The sequence below is a fragment of the Ruditapes philippinarum genome, unplaced genomic scaffold (genome assembly GCF_026571515.1).
Source record: "Ruditapes philippinarum isolate M1 unplaced genomic scaffold, ASM2657151v2 ctg384_1_1_1_1, whole genome shotgun sequence".
In the NCBI taxonomy this organism is placed as follows: Eukaryota; Metazoa; Mollusca; class Bivalvia; order Venerida; family Veneridae; genus Ruditapes; species Ruditapes philippinarum.
This window is the reverse complement of record NW_026853376.1, coordinates 415354-443106: the sequence shown is the minus strand read 5'-3', so window position 1 is coordinate 443106 and position 27753 is coordinate 415354. Positions and strand designations below refer to the sequence as shown.

The window sequence follows — 27753 nt, the reverse complement described above, 5'->3', positions numbered from 1 at the left end:
TGAAGAAAGAGATATAGATTTCTGTTTTGCTTGAGTGACCATCTTTGTGCAGCAAAATTGACCATATGACGTGATGTGCACAAAGGGATCTTTCATTTCACTTCTTTTAAAGTATTGATATCAACTGATCTCTGTAACAGTAACTGTTTGTCAGATACCCACTCAGTATTATTGACACATGGTAAGGAAGACGGAACATAGATTTTCGTTAATTATTATTTAATAGACTGGGTGCATTTTGCTACATAGAAGCAGGAATGTGTGTGATGTACCAAAGCCTGCTGCGATTTGAGTACATGATTCATTTTATCCCACAGTCAGTTACTTGAGGCAGAAAATTTTCATTTTAGCTTGGCATGCCATTTGTAGGAACGAACGTGCCAATATGTCGACAATAGGGAAGGTAATATATCAATTCCTGTAATTCTTGTTTGATAATAATTTACTTTGACTGTAAGGGAGAAAGATTTTTCTATATTTAGCTCTGGCTGCCATTTTGTGCAGCGAAGCAGAACGTGCTGGTTATGTGCACAACTTAGGATGGTACTGATCACTCCTGTAAAGTTTGACTGAAATCCCACCAGTTGTTCGACCTGTGAATGGCGGACAAGCTTAATGCTGACAGACAACGGACAGACACACAGACGTACTCACAAAATCGTACTTATGTGACTTTTCCTTTGATCTTTTTGGCTATTTTAAGTCACACAAGGCTTAAAACAAGAGGGCCATGATGGCCCTGAATTGCTCACCAGAAACAATTGTTTTTTCAGTGATAATAGAAATATTTTTTTCAAAAAAACTTGTAGAAAGACATGTCCAGGTCAACTTCAACTTGACTCTCTAGTTATAAGGTTTCCCGAGAATGATTGTTTTTTTCTTTATAGTAAAAATAATAGGAACCAAGTTTGGTGATCATCCATCCAATAATTTGTGATAAAATTTGCCTATGACTGTTTTTCAAAATTGGGATCTTTCATTTTTTTTACTTGTTTTAAATATTAGATAATTACATGATCTCAGTATTTAGATAATCATGTATACTGTTTGTCAGGATGACACCACCGGTCAATATTTATTTCAGACAACATAGGTATACTGGTCAACTCGACCAGAAAGTTAGCATTTCAGGTTAATTATCCTACTCTCTAATAGAAATGGGGAAAATTGTAACTTTAACTACATAGAGAACAAGAATGTGTTTGTTAAACACAAATGCCCCCTGCTCCGATTCTTGTCAGTAGCAATATTTCAAAAAATGTTTACCCATTCACTCAGTTATGGACAGAAACATTGCCAAAAATTGTAAACACAAGTTATATAGCTTGACAGAGTCATGGCATTTTGTAATTGTGAAATATATAAGTTGCCAAGTCATTGCTATGACTTGTGAAGTGATAAATATTCAACTTTATCAAATATATATAAATGTGAGAAATCTTTTTTTTTTTTTAATCTTGGCACCCTTGACCTTGACCCACTGACACCTATAGAATATCATGCAAGTTATCTTCCTACCAAATATGAAATACACCTGTCAATAAATAAAGGCTGTATGGGCAAAAATGTTAAAATCTATTTTGAGCATTGATGACCTTGACCAATCTGTCAACTTTATCAAATATATATAAATGTGAGAAATCTTTTTTTTTTTTTTTTATTCTTGGCACCCTTGACCTTGACCCACTGACACCTATAGAATATCATGCAAGTTATCTTCCTACCAAATATGAAATACACCTGTCAATAAATAAAGGCTGTATGGGCAAAAGTGTAAACAATCTATTTTTAGCACTTGTGACCTTGACCCAACTGACCCCTAACACCATCCAAAGCAAGAATAACATGCAAGTTATTTTCCTACCAAATATGAAATAAATCTGTCAATATATAAAGGCTGTATGGGCAAAAGTGTAAAAATCTATTTTTAGCACTAGTGACCTTGACACACTGATCCCTAACTCAATCAAAAGGAAGAATACCATGCAAGTTATCTTCCTATCAAATATGAAATACACCTGTCTATAAATAAAGCCTGTATGGGCAAAAGTGTAACAATCTATTTTTAGCACAAGTGACCTTGACCCATTGATCCCTACCCCAATCAAAAGGATGAATACCATGCAAGTTATCTTCCTACCAAATATGAAATATATCTGTCAATAAATAAAGGCTGTATGAGCAAAAGTGTAAAAATCTATTTTTAGAACTGGTGACCTTGACCCAACTGACCACTAACTCCATCAAATTTTATGTTCCTATCAATTATAAATGACATCTGTCTATAGAATATGATTAATACACCTGTAAAAATGTAAAAATCTATTTTTAACATTGGTGACCTTGACATTGGTGATATTGACCTTGACTCAAATGACCCCTTAATATACCCAAAGAAGGAGGACCTCCCTTGGCATGTTTGTATTAAACATGAAAGACATCAACCAAAAAATAAAGGCTGTATGAGCAAAAATGTTTAAATTTATTTTCTAAACCTGAGTGACCTTGACTTTGACCCTAGAGACCACTTACTCCACAACAAATTAGAGGACCATTAAAGGTATCCACCTACCAAATATGCAAGATATCATTAAATAAATTAAGCAATTAAGAGAAATTTACAATAAATCCAACTTGTCGGAATTGGTTAACCAGACAAGGCCCTATTTCAAAGTGAAAAAAGGGAAATAACTGGGAAATATGGATGACACAGTTATATTACTTGGCAATATCATGTACTTTGTATTGATAAGTAAGTGTGGAAATTATGAAGCCATTTGTAAAGATAGAATTTAAGATATTTCCAACTTGCCGTTTTAGGTTAACCATTATTCATTTTTTCTAAGTGCTGAAAAGGGCAATAACTTGGTAAATATGGAAGCCATAGTTATGTAACTTGACCAGATCATGTACTTTGTATTGATTAGTAAGTGTGTAAACTAAGAAGCCATTGGTACAGGTAGAACTTAAGAAAAATCCAACTTGTCGTTCTAGGTTAACCTCATACGGACAGATGGACAGACAGACGGACGGACGGATGTTCTTACATTTGTATTCTTGTTGGGTATACTGTGTAAAAAAAGTACCCAACAATCAAAGAAAATACCCAACAATACATACGGAGTGAGTAGGATTGGTAGTTGTTGGGTATTCAATACCCAACATATACCCTCTCGTGAGTGCGGACGGACGGACAAGTGCAACGCTATATGCTCCCACATTGTGGGGGCATAATCATCAAAACAACCTTCCTGACAAATTTCCAAAATATTTGGATGAAAACTGCAGCCCCTCGAGTGTTAATAAGCTTTTTCTATTTTTAGCTCCTGTGAGCTAGTTTTTGACTGGAGATGACCCATCTTCGATCTTAACTTAGATATCATCTAAACAACCTTCCTGACAAATTTACAGAATATTTGGATGAAAACTGCAACCATTAGAGTGTTAATAAGCTTTTTCTATTTTTAGCTCCTGTGACCTAGTTTTTGACCGGACATGACCCATCTTCAAACTTGACCTAGATATCATCAAAACAACCTTCCTGACAAATTTCCAGAATATTTGGATGAAAATTGCAGCCTCTAGAGTGTTAACAAGCTTTTTCTATTTTTAGCTCCTGTGACCTAGTTTTTGACCGGAGATGACCCATCTTCGAACTTGACCTAGATATCATCAAAACAACTTTCCTGACAAATTTCCAGAATATTTGGATGAAAACTGCAGCCACTAGAGTGTTAACAAGCTTTTTCTATTTTTAGCTCCTCTAACCTAGTTTTTGACCGGAGATGACCCATCTTCGAACTTGACCTGGATATCATCAAAACAACCTTCCTGACAAATTTCCAGAATATTTGGATGAAAACTGCAGCCACTAGAGTGTTAACAAGCTTTTTCTATTTTTAGCTCCTGTGACCTAGTTTTTGACCGGAGATGACCCATCTTCGAACTTGACCTAGATATCATTAAAACAATCTTCCTGACAAATTTCCAGAATATTTGGATGAAAACTGCAGCCTCTAGAGTGTTAACAAGCTTTTTCTATTTTTAGCTCCTGTGACCTAGTTTTTGACCCGAGATAACCCATCTGCCAACTCGATCTGTATTTCATTGAGACAAACATTCTGACAAAGTTTGATGATGATCCAATCAAAACTGTGACTGCTAGACTGTTAACAATCCAATTGTTGACGACGCACGACGACGGACGCCGGACATAGCCCCATCACTATACCTCACCTTGACCACTTGGTGGTCAGGTGAGCTAAAAACAGATCAAATAAATACACCAGTTTTAATGATATAACAGCTTAACATTATGATTTATGGAAGCAGATTTTAATTTAAGGTTGCAGATTATAACTATTTTTCTGCTCTAAAAATTCTTTCATATGAATATAATAGGCTTATAATTATACAATGTATTGGTTAATCCAGTAGATACATATAAGACCCAACACATTTCAATAAAACAAACCCTCTTAATTATTATTGACGAGATTATTCAGTAGAGCCTGTAAAACATACCTGGTTCAAGGAAGGCCAGTTTTATGAGATCCTTTTCACTGAGTCCAAGAAACTGTGATTCATTCAGTCTCATAGGGTAGTTGTTTCCAAATTGACCGTATGTTGGTGCAGGGCCATACTGTACACCATTTCCCTCTGGATAACTCTTGTCACGTAATAGAAGAACGTTATTTCTGTCTGAGCCTTTCTTACCTTGCCCGTCATTATTTAAAGGATTTGTATCAGAACCAGTCCACCTGAAGAAGTTTAAAAAATCATTCAAAGTATTAGAGACTTCACCATAAACAATGCAGAGTACATGTATTATACAGCAATTGTAATCATGATAATTCTTTATCATCTTGAAAAATTCAACATGAAACTGACTCCCTGGTATAAAAATATGTCTCATATATATTATGACTGTATAATACAAATTTCTAAACATTTCAAGAAAGTTAAGCACAGAGAAATTCACAAAATAGAGATAGCTAAAAAGTTAATATAAATGTACAGTTCAACCTGTGCAGAAGAGCACACTGAGATAGTTAATGCTGTGAGATAGTTGATGCTGGGAGGCCAAACATTTGGTAATTGTTGAAAGATATTTGATGCTGGGAGGCCAAACTTTTGGTAGTTGTTGAGAGACATTCGATACTGGGAGGCCAAACTTTTGGTAGTTGTTGAGAGATATTTGATGCTGGGAGGCCAAACTTTTTGGTAGTTGTTGAGAGATATTTGATATTGGGAGGCCAAACATTTTGATAGTTGTTGAGAGATATTTGATACTGGGAGGCCAAACTTTTTGGTAGTTGTTGAAAGATATTTCATGCTGGGAGGCCAAACTTTTTGGTAGTTGTTGAGAGATATTTGATATTGGGAGGCCAAACTTTTGGTAGTTGTTGAGAGATATTTGATATTGGGAGGCCAAACGTTTTGGTAGTTGTTGAGAGATATTTGATATTGGGAGGCCAAACTTATTGGTAGTTGTTGAGAGATTTTTGATATTGGGAGGCCAAACTTTTTGGTAATTATTGAGAGACATTTGATACTGGGAGGCCTAACTTTTTGATAGTTGTTGAGAGATATTTGATACTGGGAGGCCAAACTTTTTGGTAGTTGTTGAGAGATATTTGATATTGGGAGGCCAAACTTTTTGGTAGTTGTTGAGAGATTTTTGATACTGGGAGGCCAAACTTTTTGGTAGTTGTTGAGAGATATTTGATACTGGGAGGCCAAACTTTTTGGTAGTTGTTGAGAGATATTTGATATTGGGAGGCCAAACTTTTTGGTAGTTGTTGAGAGATTTTTGATATTGGGAGGCCAAACGTTTTGGTAGTTGTTGAGAGATATTTGATATTGGGAGGCCAAACTTTTTGATAGTTGTTGAGAGATTTTTGATACTGGGAGGCCAAACATTTTGGTAGTTGTTGAAAGATATTTGATATTGGGAGGCCAAACTTTTTGATAGTTGTTGAGAGTTTTGATACTGGGAGGCCAAACCTTTTGGTTGTTGTTGAGAGACATTTGATATTGGGAGGCCAAACTTTTTGGTAGTTGTTGAGAGATATTTGATATTGGGAGGCCAAACTTTTTGGTTGTTGTTGAGAGATTTTTGATACTGGGAGGCCTAACTTTTTGATAGTTGTTGAGAGATATTTGATGCTGGGAGGCCAAACCTTTTGGTTGTTGTTGAGAGACATTTGATACTGGGAGGCCTAACTTTTTGGTAGTTGTTGAGAGATTTTTGATATTAAGAGGCCAAACTTTTTGGTACTTGAGAGATATTTGATACTGGGAGGCCAAACTTTTTGGTAGTTGTTGAGAGATATTTGATATTGGGAGGCCAAACTTTTTGATAGTTGTTGAAAGATATTTGATATTGGGAGGCCAAACTTTTTGGTAGTTGTTGAGAGATATTTGATATTGGGAGGCCAAACTTTTTGGTAGTTGTTGAGAGATATTTGATGCTGGGAGGCCAAACGTTTTGGTAGTTGTTGAGAGATATTTGATATTGGGAGGCCAAACTTATTGGTAGTTGTTGAGAGATTTTTGATATTGGGAGGCCAAACGTTTTGGTAATTATTGAGAGACATTTGATACTGGGAGGCCAAACTTTTTGATAGTTGTTGAGAGATATTTGATACTGGGAGGCCAAACTTTTTGATAGTTGTTGAGAGATATTTGATATTGGGAGGCCAAACTTTTTGGTAGTTGTTGAGAGATTTTTGATACTGGGAGGCCAAACTTTTTGGTAGTTGTTGAGAGATATTTGATATTCGGAGGCCAAACTTTTTGGTAGTTGTTGAGAGATATTTGATATTGGGAGGCCAAACTTTTTGGTAGTTGTTGAGAGATATTTGATATTGGGAGGCCAAACGTTTTGGTAGTTGTTGAGAGATATTTGATATTGGGAGGCCAAACTTTTTGATAGTTGTTGAGAGATTTTTGATCCTGGGAGGCATAACATTTTGGTAGTTGTTGAAAGATATTTGATATTGGGAGGCCAAACTTTTTGATAGTTGTTGAGAGATTTTTGATACTGGGAGGCCTAACTTTTTGATAGTTGTTGAGAGATTTTGTTATTGGGAGGCCAAACCTTTTGGTTGTTGTTGAGAGACATTTGATATTGGGAGGCCAAACTTTTTGGTAGTTATTGAGAGACATTTGATACTGGGAGGCCTAACTTTTTGGTAGTTGTTGAGAGATATTTGATACTGGGAGGCCAAACTTTTTGGAAGTTGTTGAGAGATATTTGATACTGGGAGGCCAAACCTTTTGGTACATGTTGAGAGATATTTGATACTGGGAGGCCAAACTTTTGATAGTTTTTGAGAGATATTTGATATTGGGAGGCCAAACTTTTGATAGTTTTTGAGAGATATTTGATACTGGGAGGCCAAACTTTTTTGTAGTTGTTGAGAGATTTTTGATATTGGGAGGCCAAACTTTTTGGTAGTTGTTGAGAGATATTTGATGCTGGGAGGCTATACTTTTGATAGTTGTTGAGAGATATTTGATGCTGGGAGGCCAAACTTTTTGGTAGTTGTTGAGAGAAATTTGATACTGGGAGGCCAAACTTTTTGGTAGTTGTTGAAAGATATTTGATATTGGGAGGCCAAACTTTTTGGTAGTTGTTGAAAGATATTTGATATTGGGAGGCCAAACTTTTTGGTAGTTGTTGAGAGATTTTTGTTATTGGGAGGCCAAACATTTTGGTAGTTGTTGAGAGATATTTGATGCTGGGAGGCCAAACTTTTTGGTAGTTGTTGAGAGATATTTGATGCTGGGAGGCCAAACCTTTTGGTTGTTGTTGAGAGACATTTGATATTGGGAGGCCAAACCTTTTGGTAGTTGTTGAGAGATATTTGATATTGGGAGGCCAAACTTTTTGGTAGTTGTTGAGAGATTTTTGATACTGGGAGGCCAAACATTTTGGTAGTTGTTGAGAGATATTTGATATAGGGAGGCCAAACTTTTTGGTAGTTGTTGAGAGATATTTGATACTGGGAGGCCAAACATTTTGGTAGTTGTTGAGAGATATTTGATATTGGGAGGCCAAACTTTTTGGTAGTTGTTGAGAGATTTTTGATGCTGGGAGTTCACAAAATGCATGTATACACATTTTCCATTTTTTGTTTAAAACTGCATGCCTCAGGATAAGCAAAAATAAAAAAGTAAAAAGATTTTAAGAAAAGCAAAAAGATTTTCATTTATACAAAATTTAATGAGCCATTGTGCAGTGTTTATTACCTTATTTTTAAAGGATGATTAATAAAGAAAGAGCTATATTTGGTAGTTTTCATAGATCTTTAAGCATTGCTCGCAATGTGTAAATAACTTCTTTCTGGTTTATTTGCAATATTATACAAATTAGCATAAATCTGAAACATGCTGCTTTAAAACATTATATTAACATACTTACTGAAAATGAACATATTCATTGGGGCTCATTTCAAGAGTATTTGGTACAAAGTCATACTCTACTGCTGGGTAAACCTGTACAATATTTCCACGCTTGCCTCGTACATTTATATTATGAATTGTGGCTCCCTTTAAGTTATCAGGTCTTTTCTTTATTGAAAACACATGTGACCTGCAAAATTGGATTAAATTTCATATATCATTTTCAGAAAATTCGAAGTACTTTTGTATGCAGAATTATTTAATATTGTGAGAATTTGAACTTCTTTACAATTTCAAAAGAGATAACATTGAACAAGCTTTAATTTTCAAAACTATGTGATTAATTTTACACAAGTTTTTTTCCATACAGTCTGTGACTTTCAGACGTATGTCTTACATTTATATTTATTATTAAACAAGATTGCATTTGTGAACAAGATTGCATTTGAGAAAAATGCTATGCCACCGCATTAATACAACACTAAATAGTAGTGTAGGAACAGATTTTTTTTGCTTCTATACAATTTTGAAGATTGTCATAATGCATAGATCCCTAACCTATGTAATTCTTATTATCAGATTAGTGGTTAAATCTGTTGTTAATTCAATAACAGATCAGAGTAGGAATATATCAATGCACTTGAGTCTAGTGTATTTGGTGATGAAAGTCATATTTCACACAGCCTAAATTTCATGACTACATCAAAGGACAACACAGGAAGACACTTTGTCAAAATCTAGAAATCAAAGTTCACTTTACATCTTAATCTGTGCACATGGTTCAAATTTCATAGCTGTACATCAAAGGACAAAAAAGTAGGTCACATCATCAAAATCTAGGTCATCTGATATCAAAGTTCAATTTTACAATTATAACTGTGCACATGGTCAAAATTTCATTGCTGTACATCAAAGGACAAGAAAGTAGGTCACTGTCCCCTTGGGCAAGGCAAAATTTTGGACCCAATGGTTTAATTCAAAACAATCTTGATACAGGTCCACCAAACAAGGTTTGCCATGGCAACCAGATTTCTGCATGGAATAAAATTCTTCGAACAACTTTGGAAGCCCTTCACCCAAGGATCAATCCTGCCAAGTTTGGTTGAAATTGGACAAGTGGTTTTTCACAAGAAGATTTTTTAAGTTCACTATATAATCTATAGAACACACGTACAAACACACACACAGGTGAATCGCTATATGCCACTGCATCGCAGATGCTGCGCTGGCATAAAAATGGAAACATTAAAGAAAATTCTTAACCCTTTATGGCACTACTTTAATAAAAATGCACCAATACTTGTTATTTATTTTCTTGTCAAATGATACCTTAATCCATATTAAACTAGAACTGTGTCCAAAGGACACGGATGCCCCCACTGTGCAGATGTGCTCGTAAACATCCAGTTTAAGAGGAGTTGCGTTCACAAGATTTCGGGACATACGGATGGACAGATGTACTGACGGACGGACAAGTGCAACGCTATATGCTCCCCACTTTGTGGGGGCATAAAAAGTAAATAAAAGTTTTATGCTTTTTCACTATATCTATATATAAAGCAATATTATGAATAAGTACCTGTCTTGAAATGTTCTACCAAACTGTGATGTATCAAAAGCAAGTCTGAAGTTAAATGTACCCTCTTCAAAAATCTTCACCTCTGGATCTCCTTTGAAAACATAGCCTCTTTTTTCAGCAATGGTATAATTACTAAAGCCGTATTTCTGTGATAAATCAAGCTTTGTAGGTGTATTGAGCTTTGGAGAATTCATTGAGGCATTGGTATTCCAGCCATCATAATCATTGGTTGATATATTATACCTAAAAACCCAATCCAAAATCTCATGCAATGTTTGTAATAAATTGTTATGTTATGCTTTAGTTTAACTAATTTTTCAAGAAAAAAAAACTACAACACTGAAAGAAATTTGAAATAAGTTCTCTACATATCTATTAAGAGGTGTATTAACTTAAGGAATTGTGTACTAATGTATGTGTATTTTGTGTGTACATAGGGTTACATGTATATATAGAGTATAGTTATCTCATTGGGAAGAAATCTATTTCAATCATTGTTATCAATGTGTATAGCTTTTATAAAATGAATACAGTAAACTCCACATATTTTTTGTTGTAATATATTTCTTGTAATGATGCTTCTGCCACCGTCCCAACTCTTGCTCCTCTCAGATATAACAATATCAGGATATAAATTCAGTGTTGATTTTTTCCATCAAAATTGATTTCAAAGTGCTGCAACTTCTCAATGGATTGAGATAGAGTCAAAGGCTTTTCAACATTGGTTACATGTTACCTTATGATCGACCTGGGGTCATTTTTAGCCTCTAGCAAGTCCAAAATTTTCTTGGTGATGAGGGGGGCTACTGCCCCCCTTCAAAACCAAAAACAGACAGAGGCACATCCCCCTTCTGGCAACCCCCCTGATGTATCTTTTGGGTAAGGGGCTGCGCCGAAAAAGTGGTCACTTCTTTAAACAACATTTATCAAACAAAAACAAGTGTTAAGGGCCTAAATAAGGCAATTTAACACCATTTGAGACAACAAAAAAGGAAGGGGAGAGGGATGAAAAAGGCGTAGAAAGGTGTATATATATGGTAATGGGTTAATAATGTTTGAAACACATAATATACATAGAGTATTAGAACTTTCTGAATAAACTCTGATAAAAGACTTGCAATGGGTTAATTCTTAACTTCAACAACAAAAACATATATAATGAATGATATGACTATTTATCACTGAAAATATGATATATTTCACTCCTCAAATATAGAATCAACATACCTCATCCTCAAAACACAATTCCCTTGATTTATGTCTGGTAATGTCCAGTTATATCTATTTGGATTACCATCCAGGCCATTTCCTAGGTGATTATCACGTGAGAACTGGGTTTCTCGACAAACAGGGGCAGGTAATCCATGAGCTGGATACTCTCTCCAAACCCCTTTTATGCCATTTGCATCACCTTCTGGAAATATGAATTTCTGAAATAAAACAAATCATAAAGCACATAGATTAGGTTTACACACTTTTTACTAAACAAGTTCTTAAAAATGATAATAAATCACTTTGGAGAAAGCTTCCAGGAAAATTACTGGTGCACTGGTGCCATATGAGGAACATGGTAATGACAGAGGACAGCTTAAACCCTGGTTCTGCAGAAGATACTTCAACTAGAGGATGCTTTTGTAAAAAAGCGCATGTCTCCCCCACTGCTGAGAATAACTGTGAATGGAAACAGGAATGGAAATGGAGATAAGATAATGTAAATACCCGGTAGTCACTTCAATGAAGGCTGTCTATGGATGGTTTCTATTGTTAAGGTTGTATGAGAAGATGCTTCCTAAACTGTTTGTTTTTAACCAGGTATTCAATTTTGAAAATCCTGGTTATTCAATCAGCGTATGGCAGGCGGGCGTCAAACGAAATTGCACTTGATGGTCATATCATATATAGTTTCACAAATGAAATTAAATGAAATTGTGTCTGCTCCATAATTCTTCAAACCTTTAAAGGATTTTGATGATACTTGAAACAAACGTTCATATTGTCAGATTTTTTTACACTATTGAAAGACAACTCAAATTACAATGTATGTAAAATCATGATAACTGTAGTGTGTTGGGATGACTCCACTCGTTTTCACAATGAAGCCTCTCTGGTAGATACTTGAAACAAAAATTCACCACATCCAGAGAACGTGTAGAGTACATGTTTCGTATGGCTGGTTCCAAGGTCAAGGTCTACTTGACACTTGAATGTCATATCATATATAGTTTCACAAACGAAATTAAAGGAAATTGTGTCTGCTCCATAACTCTTCAACCCTTTGAAGGATTTTGATGATACTTGAAACAAACGTTCATATTGTCAGATTTTTTACACTATTGAAAGACAACTCAAATTTCAATGTATGTCAAATCATGATAACTGTAGTGTGTTGGGTTGACTCCACTCGTTTGACCTACTGACCCCAAAAACAATAGGGATCATCAGCTCTATAAGACCAATCATCCTATGAAGTTTGAGGGCTGTAGGTCAAAAGGAACTCTAGTTATCATCCGGAAACGAGAAATTGACCAACGGTCACTGTGACCTTGACCTTTGAACTACTGACCCCAAAAACAATAGGGATCATCTGCTCAATATGACCATTCATCCTATGAAGTTTGAGAGCTGTAGGTCAAAAGGAACTCTAGTTATCGTCCGGAAACGAAGAATGGACGGACGGACTGACGGACGGACGGACTGACGGACGGACAGGGCAAAAACAATATGTCTCCCCCCCAGTTTGAGGGTTGTAGGTCAAAAGGAATTCTAGTTATCATCCGGAAATGAGAAATTGACCAACGGTCACTGTGACCTTGACCTTTGACCTACTGACCCCAAAAACAATAGGGATCATCTGCTCTATAAGACCAATCATCCTATGAAGTTTGAGGGCTATAGGTCAAAAGGAACTCTAGTTATCATCCGGAAACGAGAAATTGACCAACGGTCACTGTGACCTTGACCTTTGAACTACTGACCCCAAAAACAATAGGGATCATCTGCTCAATAAGACCAATCATCCTATGAAGTTTGAGGTCTGTAGGTCTAAAGGAACTCTAGTTATCATCCGGAAACGAGAAATTGACCAACGGTCAGTGTGACCTTGACCTTTGACCTACTGACCCCAAAACAATAGGGATCATCAGCTCTATAAGACCAATCATCCTATGAAGTTTGAGGGCTGTAGGTCAAAAGGAACTCTAGTTATCATCCGAAAACGAGAAATTGACCAACGGTCACTGTGACCTTGACCTTTGAACTACTGACCCCAAAAACAATAGGGATCATCTGCTCAATAAGACCATTCATCCTATGAAGTTTGAGAGCTGTAGGTCAAAAGGAACTCTAGTTATCGTCCGGAAACGAAGAATGGACGGACGGACGGACTGACGGACGGACAGGGCAAAAACAATATGTCTCCCCCCGAGGTGGGGGAGACATAATAACTAAGCCATCACTCCCCTATAAATTATGATAGTACAGTTACAGAATTTTCAAGATTCTTAAGAAAAAATACCATTTCACAAAGTTTTTATCAATCAACATACATTTTGTAGCTTTAGAGTGCAAACAGTTCAATAAAATTTTATTTACTTTTTATAGTTTTCAAACATAAACATCACCAGAGTTATAGATATATATACATATTAAAAGTTGCAAGGAATTTACATCATAATTCAAGAACATATGTAATTAGTAAACTATAAATATATATATAATGTATATTCATTTGTATAGTAAATCAGTGTACCCGTACAATTGAAAAATTCCTATATTTTTCATGATTGAGTAAACTATAAACTGTAAACAATTACCTCACAGTCCTCTTTATTATTTGGAATACTTTTGACATTACCATCCATCTCTTCTAGTTTGACTGTTGAGAAATAACAATGCCAGCGTGATTTGACATTAGCACTCTCAGTTGTATAATACTTGCACCGCTCAATATCACTGGTTAATACAGCAATGTCCTGATCAAAACAACAACAGCATGAAAATTTGTGTTAATAACATATTGTGGAAGAGATTTATTGTAAGTCATACAGAATGTCAGTCAAAAAGACATTATTTTCAATTTCAGTGTTGCTACATTTTTCTGGATCTTCCAGATCATTGATTCCAACACTTCTAGTTATTGCAAATTGAGTACCGCTCAAAACTGTGTAAGGGGGCCTGAGGGATGTTGCACATTTTCATTTCATTTTGTGTGATTCTGGCCCAATTTGAGTAAAAAGTGTTCACTATTCTAGAAATGCAGGGTGGGTGAAAATTTGCACACAAATTATTGGTTCAGACCTACTCAAATCTCTGAAAAATATTTCCAATCCCGTCATGTCAGAAAACCTCATTGGAGTCCCTTTTAATAATACGTTACTATTCTCACTATTCATTACATTACATTGAACATTTCACTTTTTTACTGCCAAATAATTTCCTGTTATTAAAGCAACTTACCTTCCATGGAGACGGATGCCAATAAGGGTAATAATCTCTTTCCTCAGTACATTCGTAACCATAGCGATTATTTTTCCCATTGTTCTCTTGTCTTGTTGAAACAGCTGTTTCTCTATTTATCATATTCTATGAAGGATAATTCTTTGTTAAATATCATGTTAACTGTCTTTTAATAAAATTTTATATTGAACTTAAGAAATTAACTCATAACTTCTCTACCAACAACAAAATAAATATTTAGACACTCCAGAAAGAGTCTGGAAAGTGACATAATGCTAATGTTTCATTACTCTATTGGGTAGCAAAATTGTCATGTTAGACATATATTTAAAAGAATTGACATGTTTTCAAAATTTTAAAAAAGTGTACCAGAAAAAGTTTACAAAAAGTAAGAAACCAACAACTAAATTAAGATAAAGTAACAATCTTGATTATAAATGTCTGGCAAAGATTTTATTTCTCTCTGTACAGAGGTTCTAGGTATGGTACCGGTATATAGGAAGGTCTTAGATACAGTTGTAACATTGATAATATATCTTGTACCTGATCTGCTGTAAATAGTCCTTTGTTTCGCTGTCGTAACCTACACTGGCCATAATAATCATAATTTTCATGCATTCCAAACTGCTCATCTGTGTTACAGTTCTCATCTGCACAATTGGTTTTGTCCAGTGGTATGGTGCTGCAATGTACAAGGATTCCTAAGTAATTAATTTAAGTAGAAAGTTAGTTCTGAAAACTCCTGTATGCCATCACCAGTAAGCATACCAACATGTAAGCATGTCAGCTAGTAATAAATATTAACACATGTTTTTGACAACTTTGAGTTACAAATTGATATAGAAACATAGAAATATTACAAATAGTAAGAATTATACATGATGACATTCTATTTGTATTAAACAAAACAAAGTGTATTTTGTTCTGTTGTATTATCCTTGGTTTCACTTTCAATGTCATACAGGGAGTTCCTTTCTTGATGGAATTAGCAAAACCCTTTGAGTTTCCTGCATAATTTCAGTTTCCTTAGAAAGACCAACAAAATTTTCAGATGCCAGAAACAGAACTTTCTAATCTGGCTACTATAATAAACAGAAATGACAAAACAATTTTGGTAACTAAGCATAGTTATCTAATATTGTAAAAAATCTTACGTAGTTGTTGTACCATCTCTGAGGTTTTTATCACACATGTATTGTAAGATGAGTTCACAATGATTGTTCTTGTTGTGACATGAATGCTGGTTTGTCCTGAAATGTTTCAATCATAATTAATCTGATAAATTCTGATATTGGACTTGTATACATTTCACTCCTGAACAGTCCAATAATGGAACAGTCCAATAACAGAAAATCCAAGAACAGTCCAATAACAGAACAGTCCAATAACGGAACAGTCCACGAAGGGAACAGTCCAATAAGAGAACAGTGCAAAAACGGATCAGTCTAATATCAGAACAGTCCAATAACAGAACAGTCCAATAACGGAACCGTCCAAGAACGGAGCAGTCCAATAATTGAAGAGTCCAATGAGGAAACGGTCCAATAACAGAACAGTCCAAGAACGGAACAGTCCAAGAACAGAACAGTCCAAGAATGGAACAGTCCAAGAATGGAACAGTCCAATAACAGAACAGTCCAATAACAGAACAGTCCAATAAAAGAACAGTCCAATAATGAAACAGTCCAATAACAGAACAGTCCAATAACAGAATAGTCCAATAACGGAACAGTCCAATAACAGAACAGTCCAAGAACGGAACAGGCTACTATCAGAACAGTTCAATAACGGAACAATCCAGGAATGGAACAGTCCAATAATGGAACAGTCCAATAACAGTTAAACAGGCTAAAACAGGCTAAAGCTATAATTGAGTGGCAAACATCCTGGAATCTGGTTAGACAGGATGAAAGTGTGGACTGTGTGATCTGTTAAATAATAGCATTTAAAAGTAAATGATGAACCCTAAAATATGACCATCAATATAAAACCTGAAAAAAAGGTCAACCTAAAACTTCACATAGAGAAATTCTTTCAAACTATAGGCTTCATTTAATATATGTTAATCAATCACAATAATTGTAGTAACACCTGTGCCTATGTGCCTGTGTCCTTTAAGTGGTATAAGATCTAACATACAATGTACATCTATATATTTAAGGATATTTGTATTTCCTATCAATTTATTAAAGACCCATTACTCAGTTGATATAAGAAATTATAGTGAACTGTATACTGAAAACACACTAGAGGAAGCAGATGTCCATAGCTGCTCATACATTAAGCTATAAGTACTTTAAGTATGTTTAGATGTATAACAAAACATAAAAGCATTTATTAACATAACTAGCCAAGAAATTCATTCATTTATAAACTAACCCATAAATTAATCCAAAGCTTTACAAATGATAAAATTTTGTATCTGAAATTATAATGTTTTTAATGCTTGATTCAACAATTGCTGAAAACCCACTACTTTGTGACAAATAATACACCATATGATGAAATTAATATTTGTATGTGAAATTATTTTATGTGTATTTGCAATTACAAAAACTTGAAGTTAAACCTGGTACATAATTAATGTTTGAGAAATAATTTATTCATTTCTCATTGAGCAAGGACACTGTATTAGCATAGGAAAGGCATTTTTTTTATCCACCATGTTGCTTGCAAGGTACTGTTATTTTTCTATCAAATGAATCAATATTTTTATATTATTGATCTAATGATCATATGATGATGAATCATGTATGTGACGTCTGCTATGTGTCACACTGACATTTCTTTTAATAAAGGTGTATACCTCAACTTATGTCACAATTTTAATCAAAATAATTTTTGTTTAAAGTTGTATACCTTGAATTATGTCAGTGATATTGCCTGCTTCAGTTCAAATATTCTTTAGTGTATGTCCTAAATTATAATATGTCTAATTTACAGTTGTCATTGTGATATATTCAGTTCAAATATTCTTGTAAAAAGAGCATGCGGTGACTTGTATATATTTTCCTGTTATAAATGGTATCAAAAATGAACCTGATAACATTATCTTAAATATAATAGTAAAAGTACACTTGAATTCAAGCAGTAAAGTAAAGGAGAATTTAGCCAAAAAAGTGAATAATGAAGGCAATATGCTTTTTTCAAATGAATTTATTAGTAAAATATTGTAAAGTGAACAAAGATGTTTATTTTGCACATTGTAAATTACCAAAAGAGGTCAAAATATGCAAAATTAGCCCTTATTGTGTTAGTAACACAGTATGTTGATAAACACTGCAAAACAAATTAATAACGTTAATATGTATACTTTTAAACACTTGATTCTTGTTTAATATATATGATAAAACATCAGTCATTCAAGTGAATATTAATGGTAAGGAAATTTTGCATGAAGAGTAATTTTTCACAACAAACCATTCTATCTGAAGCTTGGAACCAGCATAGTAATACATGGGCTTGGGACCAACATTATATCCCCCTCTATTATTGTTCTGTGAATCAAACAGTCTGAAAGTATAATATGCAAAATACATATTACATGTATATATAAATAAATAATGTGATCACAATAATCATATTACAGTATTATTTGTTCCAGGGTTGATTTGCATTAATATTATTATATTTAAAGTATTTGTTAGTATACCCACTTTGAAAGAAATATTTTTGAATATTAGCCAATTTAACTTATTACATTAATTAAGTAAAACAAAAATGTTTTCTGCTCTTTGTACAGTATATGTGAGGCAAAAAAATACAACATTTCAGTTTATTAAGTTTATCTGTCAGAATATAATGGATAAGTTAATTCAGCAGTCTAGATTAATAATTAAAGTTATGCAAAAAGTTCTGAACAATCATCCCTTAAGTCACAACAATGTAAAAAATCCAAGATCTGTATTCTTGTATCAAGTGATTAAAGTGAATAAGTGTGCTGATGCTTTTTTTTAACCTTTTGATAATCATTACATACTTTGACCAGTACAATTTTCAATGAACAAAAAAGATGAATTTACAATCAAATGTTGAATGATATCCAGTAATCTTAAAGAATTTGGATGAAAGAAAATAAATTTTGTTATGAAAAGAAAAATAAAACTTGCTGCTAAAAACATCTTTATGATCCTTTTATTCAATATTACTAAGTCTTTTTTTGTTTGTTTTACATATAATTTATGTATTCAACCTGCGAAGAAAAATTCTTTTACTTTCCACATCAATTCGCCAGATTTATTTAATAAGATGTAAAGTATCTTCAACAATTATGGACAGGCCAGATATATACATCATTATAATATTGCACATTTGTATGGATAGTTGTGATGTTAATATAGTTTTATATACATGACTGCTGTCAATTTTCTAAGAAATCTTACTTTTTTCTCAAAAAAAGGAAGTTTGCGCATTATAAATTCATTATAAATATTCCTAACAGGTAAAGATTATAAATTATGAGCGTATATAAATGGTTGTTTGCAATACATAACCCCAGCCGCTATAAAACCCTCGCCTAGCGGCTCTGGTTATATTTCCAAACAACCATTTATAGGGCCATATAACCTGTCAAAAATATTTATAACTAAGTCCGTAAGGGTAATATTATTCTGAGAAATTCAAACTGTTAAGGATTTTATTGCATTTAAATCAAATTATGCATTTTCTCATGTTTAAAATGATTATTATACATTAAAAGATTTTACAGTAATTTTAATGCTTGCATTTTTATCATTGCTAATTATTAACACTTTTTGATACTGTGAGGATTTTTGTTTTCTGCATATAATTGATAACGTTATAACAATAGAATAATAAACATGTCAAAAATCTGATGGAAGTATAAAACTTTTTGAATCTAATAGCTTGATTACGGTTGATAGTTGATAATTTTGTCTGTCTTTCTATCAAACCAGACATACACAGTTTAGTTATATTTAATATATAATTGAATTTTTCATTGGTAGTACAGGCATAATATTAATATCTTGTATTGTAACATTCCCCCTACTTTAGTGATCAATTTTTATCAGTCTTACTTATAGCTCTGAATGAACATCATTACAAACCTAAAGAAAACTTTATTCAATGAAGTTAGATGCCAGCTAAATAGACGTAAGCTAATATAGAATTTATTTTAACTCTTAGCTTATACAGACACACACACAAACACTTGATTATATAGCTTGTTAGTGTTGGCAATATTTGATATATTAATCATTATTTCTTTGTTGCTTTATTTCTACATAAAAAACTTTCAATATAAATTGCATATCAACATATAAGGAATTAACTAGACATTATGATATCATAATTATATATTACATCAATCAGTTTAGTTAAACAGCAATTTATTGATTATGTACATGAAAAAATACACATAAAATAGACCAATAGAACAAAAGCTAAATGACTAGGCTTGCATGTGTGCCACATGACTTATGAAATCTGACAAGTTACCCACAAATTGAAGCATCATGTGTGCCACATAACTTAAGAAATCTGACAAGTTACCCAGAAATTGAAGCATCATGTGTGCCACATGACTTATGAAATCTGACAAGTTACCCAGAAATTGAAGCATCATGTGTGCCACATGACTTAAGAAATCTGACAAGTTACCCAGAAATTGAAGCATCATGTGACTGTGCCATGTGACTTATGAAATCTGACAAGTTACCAACAAATTGAAGCATCATGCAGAGAAGAAATCACATTGAAATCAGCCACTTTTTTATGGATAATGCACTCATAAAACATTTTTAATTTTTTTAACATGAATCATGATTAAATAGTTTACTTGATAGGTACCATGCTAAATCTTAGATGAAATTAATTTATCAATTAGATTATTATATTATTATTTTCATGTCAATGTTGAAACAATTATACAATAAAGAATAGAGCAGATTTAAAATATTTTCTAAATTTTATTTTCATTGTGCACTACAATATTTGTATTTTATCAATAAATGTTAAAAATAAAATATTATAATATAAACAGGAACTAATAGACTTACCTGTTTGCATTTTTTCTGGCACGTGTATTTTCATTCAGCCTATTATTTGACCCCCTGCAAATTAAAACAAAAGCAAGATCCTATATCACATGATAGAAATAATTATTCATGCTCTAAATAAACAAGTCCTTGCTGCTGTCAGCTGTAATGGGTACTATAAAACACAACCATATTTAAGTATTATTAACCAGAAACAATACTCTTTAATATCATTGTGTTAAAAGCTCAGCATCATACCAAATAACATTGTTTCTAAACTACTGTCTTATTTCTTACGACTTGATTCAGCACAATATCGAAAATATATGTTGACAGATATTTTAATATTTCAAACTAAAGTACCCAAGCTGCACTAGGGTATGTGGCAGCTCCTTCTGAATGTTGTTTCACCATTTCAGTATCTTAAACCATGTAAACCTTTAAATTGTAAAACATTTAAAATTTTCCTGTACAAAAATATATTCAGTAAAGTCAGATAGGCCATCATTGGGTTAATTATTGATGAAGCAGGTATATAATCTTGAACGTTAAGTATATTAATAAAGTTTCTGTATTCTGTTTACATTCTAAAATATTTATATTATTTTATCATTAAAACATTACCTGACATTATGTAGATATATATCTGCACTAACAACTGTAAAAGTGACCAAGAAGTAAAACGTTTTTCTCATTATGTATGTTTTCTCTCTACCAATGGATTATAAATCATGTATAATTCTATTCTAAATGTCACTATAATTTGGTCCCTGCTTATATTGAGAAATTATAACACTTGAAGTATATCCTAATTAATATACTGGTACGCATATAATGAATTTATATTTCCTTGTCTCCTCTCAATTTTTAAGAGCAGCTTACGATAGAAATCACACATTAGCATCTCCATATAGGGAAATCATCAATTTTAACATCAATAATCACGCACATCCAATCAAAGTTGCTCGTCAACAACCCGTCACACACACCTGAGTCACCACTCTTCCTGATTTGTTTACGGTGAACATACGATATAAAAATAGTGCTTTAATGTTTGATTATTCTAATTATCTTATAACCATGGAAGGTTTTTTATAAGCAAATGTTCTCAATACCATTTATTTTCATCCGCTAATGAAACATCTTTTATCTTCAAAGTGACTGTGTTTATGTCCGAAACAAATTTGAAAAGTAGTGCGTCATTACCTGGCGGAAGAATATCCTATGTAGTAGTTAAACTGAAAGTACAGTATATTGCTTCAGTAGAAACAATTTAACAAGAGATAAATAAACCAATTTATGAAAAAGAGAGAAAAAACAGTTTAGAGATAAACAATTGCAGAAAACTAAAGACGGTAAGTTATCAGAAATATATTTTAGCTTTACTATTTAGTTTGTACTTTCTGGTACCTGTATTTTGTCCTATATGATAACAGCTATGATCCATATATACTCGGTTCCTATGATATCAAGGGTTCTGTGATATCAAGGTATTTAAATTTTCTGCGACTGCTAGTAAAAGCAAGACATGATGATGCTAATATTTGTAAAACTTGCACACTAGATTCATTTTCATCTGCCAATAAATTTAATTTGGTGAATAATGAATTGTGTTTATAAAACCTTCATATTTGACTACCATTTTCCTTAATGTTTTTTTACACAGTTAATTAAAATATGTAATAAACACATATACTGACATATAGTCGGTTCATATAGTTTTAATTTTATAGCAAGTTAACTGTTGGAAGTTTTTCACAACTTAACCTGAAAGTTTTGAACAATCTATCCTTCCATACTTGCTTTTTTGGGTATTACCTTGATACCGTAGTAACCTCCTCTGAAATTACCCAAAATGGCAGACATTGAAAATATTCTAAAAAATGTCATTTTTATTGGTTCTTTTGAAATAATTTTTTGACAAATGGGTCTGGAAAAGGTTCAATTATAAGATGGAAGTAAAATCTCGTTCATTTATGATATTTATATTTAAATATTTTCCGAATATCATATCATAGAACCCCGGGCTATATTAAAATAATACATATAATTGATATTTCGTAATCGCAGTGCATTCAAAATAATTTGATTTTTAAAATGAAACAAAAAGGTACAAAAACAAAAATGAAAGGAAGGAAAGAAATAGAAATTTAGAAGAACAAAATATATTCAAACAAAAGACAAAGACAAAAAGGGAGAAAAAACAACCTCATCAATATAACATGGCAGAGCGTAGGGTTTGAACCTATCATGAGTTTAAATCATTAAAAGTTATTGTGACATTGATTTACCACCTGAGCCATTTTGATGGTATACATCTATTCTTTTTAGGATCAAACTGTTCATCCGTGCTGTTCTACAGAAATTAGAAACTTTGACGGGAGCAATAGCGACCGGAGAATGTTTCTTATTTCTGTAGAACAGCTACTTATTATTTAAGTATATAGTGCCAAACTTTATTTGGCCTCATTAATATTCACTTTATTATGTCACTGCCAGTCCGCGTTATTAAACAATTACCTGAATGGTGTTTTAAATTTGACCTTATAAATATGCATGATTTACGTCACTACGCAATGAAGTTGCGTTTCAGTTGGGAATATGGAGGACGGCATAATATGACTGAGTTTTCATTTGCTCGATATGGAAACGGTTTTCATTTGCTCGATATGGAAACGTTTATTTTCAACAAACATTTTTAATGAGTTAGACTATTGATACTCAGTAGCTAATATCTGATATGATTTATACATGAATACACTAAATGGCATGTGTTAACACGAGGTCACGAAACGTATTTTCCATAAAACATTATGCTGTGTTCTCACCGCCGATCAGATCAACTCGATCAAGCACGATCAAGCGATCGGGTACGGTCTAGCTCGGTCTGCATGATCGGGGATGGTCGGAGCAATCTATACCTTGGTCGGCATGGCTCGGTATTTTCCTACCCAAATTTTTTGACATGTCAAAAATATTCGAGTAACGATCGAGTAGATAAGTGGTCGAGAAGCGATTGTATAGTGATCGAGTAGAAGATCTAGTTGATCGAGAATAAATCATGTAACGATCTAGTTTGGTCGGGTATACATCTCTTACCCGATCTGTACACAATCATCTCGACTTCTACTCGAGCATTATCCTATCTGGTCGGGTGGAAATCTGGCAAAGATCAAGCAGAGGTCCAGTTAGTCTAGTTAAGATCGTGTATGACTCGCGTATAGGCCTGGGTGATCCAGAAGAAGTCGGGATGTTGGTCGAGTTGTGGTTGAGAAGAAGTCATAAAACATCGTGTAGGGTCGACTTGAGGAGGTTGTGTAGGAGTCGTGAATGTGTATTTAATCCAGCTTGGTCGGGCTTCATCGGGGAATTAATGTGATCGGGACGATCGAGTTGATCTGATCGGCGGTGAGAACATAGCATTATGTACTTTCACTTTCTGTCAACCAAAAAAAAAAGAAAGTGAATAGACACACGTGACTTTCCTCTTAATTACAAATTAATTTAAACATTTCTTACATTCGTAACAAAACGTATGAATTGACTTTATGTATAGGTTTTTACTTTTACACATGCAGTATCTTTTTCGCCAAGACGTGGATTTAAACCTGAACTGCATGTATATCCTTTATCAATACATGCAAAATGAATGTAGGTTAACCTTTTGACGTCATTTTTTATTAATTAATATTCAAAAGCGGTCCATGAAAGCGCATGTGCAAATTTATGCAAATGACTATTTTTACAAACGCGGTTCTATGAAGCACTATGAAAATAGTTTCGATATAGTATCGACTTTTGTTCTTCTATGAAAATTAACACAAAGAATTGTAAATAAATACAGCGTTTTTATTGAATGACAAATAAAGTTGGACACTAAATATAGTTGTTGACACTTCCAATCTGGGATAATATGCAGACTTGCCCTTTTAATGGACTGTCCCATGTACCGTTAAGACCAAATTATTATCCCAGGACAATAACATAATAAAATGTGTCATTCAATATAAAGTATAAATTTTGTAACATTTATATGATTGAAACATTAGATTAAAACATATGTTGTCTAATATATAATTATGGATACCATAGAATATGGGCTATCTTTGCAAAAAATAAGAAATAAGGTTTATTTTTAGCTCGACTTTTCTATGAAAAGGGGAGCTATCCTACTCGCCCCGGCGTCGGCGTTGGCGTCACACCTTGGTTAAGTTTTTCGTACCACCCCACTTTATTTCAGAAGTATTACAAGTATGGCTTTGAAACTTACCATACTTGTTCACCATCATAACCTCCATCTACAGACAAGAGTACATAACTCTGTCAAGGTTTTTGACAGAATTATGGCCCTTTTTTGACTTAGAAAGTGTATTGAGCTTGGTTAAGTTTTTTGTACCACCTCACTTTATTTCAAAACCATTGGAGGTATTGCTTTGAAACTGACCATACTTGTTTACCATCACGACCTTCATCAACAGACAAGAGGACATAACTCTGTCAAGGTTTTTTGACAGAATTATGCCCCTTTTTGACTTAGAAAATACATTGAATATGGGTAAAATCCACTTATTGCCTTAACCCTTTGAGATATTGCTTTGAAACTTTTAATGCTATTTCACATCATTACCCCCATCTGTACGCAAGAGAAGGTAACTCTGTCAAGGATTTGTTTTAAAAATTAAGGCCTTTTATCGACTTAGAATCTTGGTTAAGTTTTTACCAAGGTGTTCTGAGTGACGTAAAAATACCTTATTCTCTCAAAGTGGGTTTAATACTATTAAATTTATTTAAGGCTCAACTCAGTTTTTTTTTCTTTCTTACCAGCCCTCTTTTGACTTAAACATTTCAAACTTTGCTGCAGTGTTCAAGGGTATCACACAATTCAGTAAAATAATTCTTCACTAAATATCTTAATGCTCATGGCCATTGTTCACTTTAAAAATACAGAGATTCTTGTATTGCCTTTTACTGCAAAAACTTTTTTTATTGGCAAGCAATAAAAAAGTCGAGCGCGCTGTCTTACGGACAGCTCTTGTTCTACATTTTGCTAACTATGCGTGGAAATCTGTCTGTATCTTTTTTAATCTATATAACATGTAATTGTGTTCATAAGATACCAAAATATAATTTCAATGTCAGTTAGTTGAGACAATATTAACATAAATTTAGCAGGTGTTATCAATTTATTTCATAAATATATTAAATGTTTAAAATCATGTTTTAAATTAATTACTAAATTGTCTTGATTCCAGAGATAAAAATGAGAGAAAAAAATATAAGTTTACTACTATGTCATCTGGTTGGCATAGTTACAGTTGTCATGGGTGATCTGTACCTCCATGCCCCTAGAGGGTCAAATAACAGGCTCAATGAAAAATCTGCAAACAGAGCAAATGCAAACAGGCTATTTGATTCACAGGTAAAAATGCTAGACATATATATATTACACATACATTTGCATACATGTGAATTAACTCTCCCACCATCTGCAGCCTTATATTTTCAACAATTTTTCTTAAAATAAGTGGTATTTTCACAAATTAAAGAAATCTTCCTCTTTTTGATGTCAGAACTCCATTCTTTGTTTATAGCAAATTCTAAAATCTCCCTTTTTCTAAAGAAGAATTACCCACTTGATCATTGAAAAAAGTTCACATGTATGCATTTGTATGTTCTGATTTTGATCTGTTCAGGATTAAATTTTAATTTACAAAGTGTGCAATTTATTTAAATTAAGATGTGATAGAGCAGCTATTGTCTTCACATTACAAAATACTCCAAAACACCTATGATACTGTCAATTGGTGTCCTACAAACTTTGATTGGCTATTTAATCAGGCCACACTAGTTATTGATGGTTTATCTTTTTTAGAATAACAACAGAGGAGGTTATAATGTTGGTGATTTAACAGATGTACCTGCTGGGGAAAATGCTGCAAAACAGTATAATATGGTATGTGTATATACATTGGATATACATTTAGGTCATTATCTAATTATATTCAAACATGTACAGCTATTTGTACTGTACCTAATGTACTAATTGGTACAAAGCAATACTGTCATTTGTCACTTGCCCCACACTTGTATGTGTAAGTCTGGCTTAATGGGTGTTGTTCATCCATCTATCTGCCCACACTCACAGAAGAATACTTCAAAATGAGCATTGTTTCTACAAGCCCTAACGGCTAGAGAACAATGGAGTTAGTAGTATCGGGCTAGAACCTATGCACTACCTAATAGGGATAGGGGTGTGAGTGGCATCTAACTGTAAACTGAACAAAAGAGTTCATTCTGTAACAATAAGGGGCCATTATTTAAAACTCATAATATTCATAGTAATAGATGTATCAGACCTGCATAATCTGGGGTTCTTTTGTTATGACATCTTGAGAATGAAGATAAAAGTTGTAATATAAAGTATCATCATTGAACTATTTCACTACATGATATACTGTACTAGTTGCCTTCACTTTCATAAGGAATTTATAACTTCAGTACATGCTGGAGCAACGCCAATGACTGTATAAAAGATTTCATGATAAATTCACAATTTAAGTGACTGGGTCACACGATTCACAGTCCAAAGTATTGTCTCCTTGTTTATTAACCTGAGCTCTCACTGTTCTCTGTGTATAACTGCAAATCGGCTCTTACTCGGCAGTAATTAGTGTAGCCGCTATTTCATGAAGAAACCAGGGCTGATATTGAAATTTGTGATTGGCATATTTTAATTAGCCAGGTCAGGTGTTTCTAAAAAGGCTGATAACACTGTAGCAATGTGAGGATACATTCAAATTTATTACATAGATAATGCACGTACGTGGAGCTCAGCTCGCAGAGACAAATGTGAACACAGTAACTTTTTGATATCCTTTAAACTCTATGAAAAATGTCAATTATTAATTGCTGACTGTTTTATATTTTCTAGAAAAAGTTAGCAAAACATTATTTTGTTTCATATGACAGGAATGAATTGCATCAAAAATACTAGGTATTGTTGAAAACTCATTGTTTTACATGCCAGATTAAGTAATTGGACCCCATCCTTGTTTGTACGTGACTGCTGGGGAAAAATAATGTTATGCTTAATTAAAGAGGTGACACTTTCTATATTTTTATCTGATATCGAGTTGTAAGAGCCGATTTGCAGTTATATGGGTAAGAGTCCGATAAGACTCCCTACGGTCGTCTTAATACGAACTCTTATTTTACCCATACATAAATATTTCTTGTGATAAAATCAGACTGACTCACTGATAATATAAAGATTTAACAGGTCAAATTCAAGATTTACAAGTGTTTATTGTT

The 27753-nt window shown here is 33.5% G+C and overlaps 2 protein-coding genes across 2 annotated transcripts in view; one reads left to right on the top strand and one right to left on the bottom strand.

The window, feature by feature from the left end:
* Positions 1-21393, bottom strand: part of LOC132736690 (protein DD3-3-like) — a 30933-nt gene extending 9540 nt beyond the window's left edge. The window contains exons 1-11 of the mRNA XM_060723880.1: positions 21067-21393; positions 20464-20517; positions 17864-17956; positions 15598-15693; positions 14987-15125; positions 14444-14569; positions 13801-13959; positions 11216-11418; positions 9989-10231; positions 8429-8599; positions 4525-4760 (exon numbers count right to left, since the gene is read on the bottom strand). Of these exons, the coding sequence (XP_060579863.1) occupies positions 4525-4760; positions 8429-8599; positions 9989-10231; positions 11216-11418; positions 13801-13959; positions 14444-14569; positions 14987-15125; positions 15598-15693; positions 17864-17956; positions 20464-20517; positions 21067-21137 (1591 nt within the window). The 5' untranslated portion in view covers positions 21138-21393. The remainder of the gene's footprint in view (positions 1-4524; positions 4761-8428; positions 8600-9988; positions 10232-11215; positions 11419-13800; positions 13960-14443; positions 14570-14986; positions 15126-15597; positions 15694-17863; positions 17957-20463; positions 20518-21066) is intronic.
* Positions 21394-21599: 206 nt separating this feature from the next.
* The window catches only part of LOC132736681 (protein DD3-3-like), a 41357-nt gene continuing 35203 nt past the window's right edge, over positions 21600-27753 (top strand). The window contains exons 1-3 of the mRNA XM_060723870.1: positions 21600-21797; positions 25695-25861; positions 26315-26395. Of these exons, the coding sequence (XP_060579853.1) occupies positions 25703-25861; positions 26315-26395 (240 nt within the window). The 5' untranslated portion in view covers positions 21600-21797; positions 25695-25702. The remainder of the gene's footprint in view (positions 21798-25694; positions 25862-26314; positions 26396-27753) is intronic.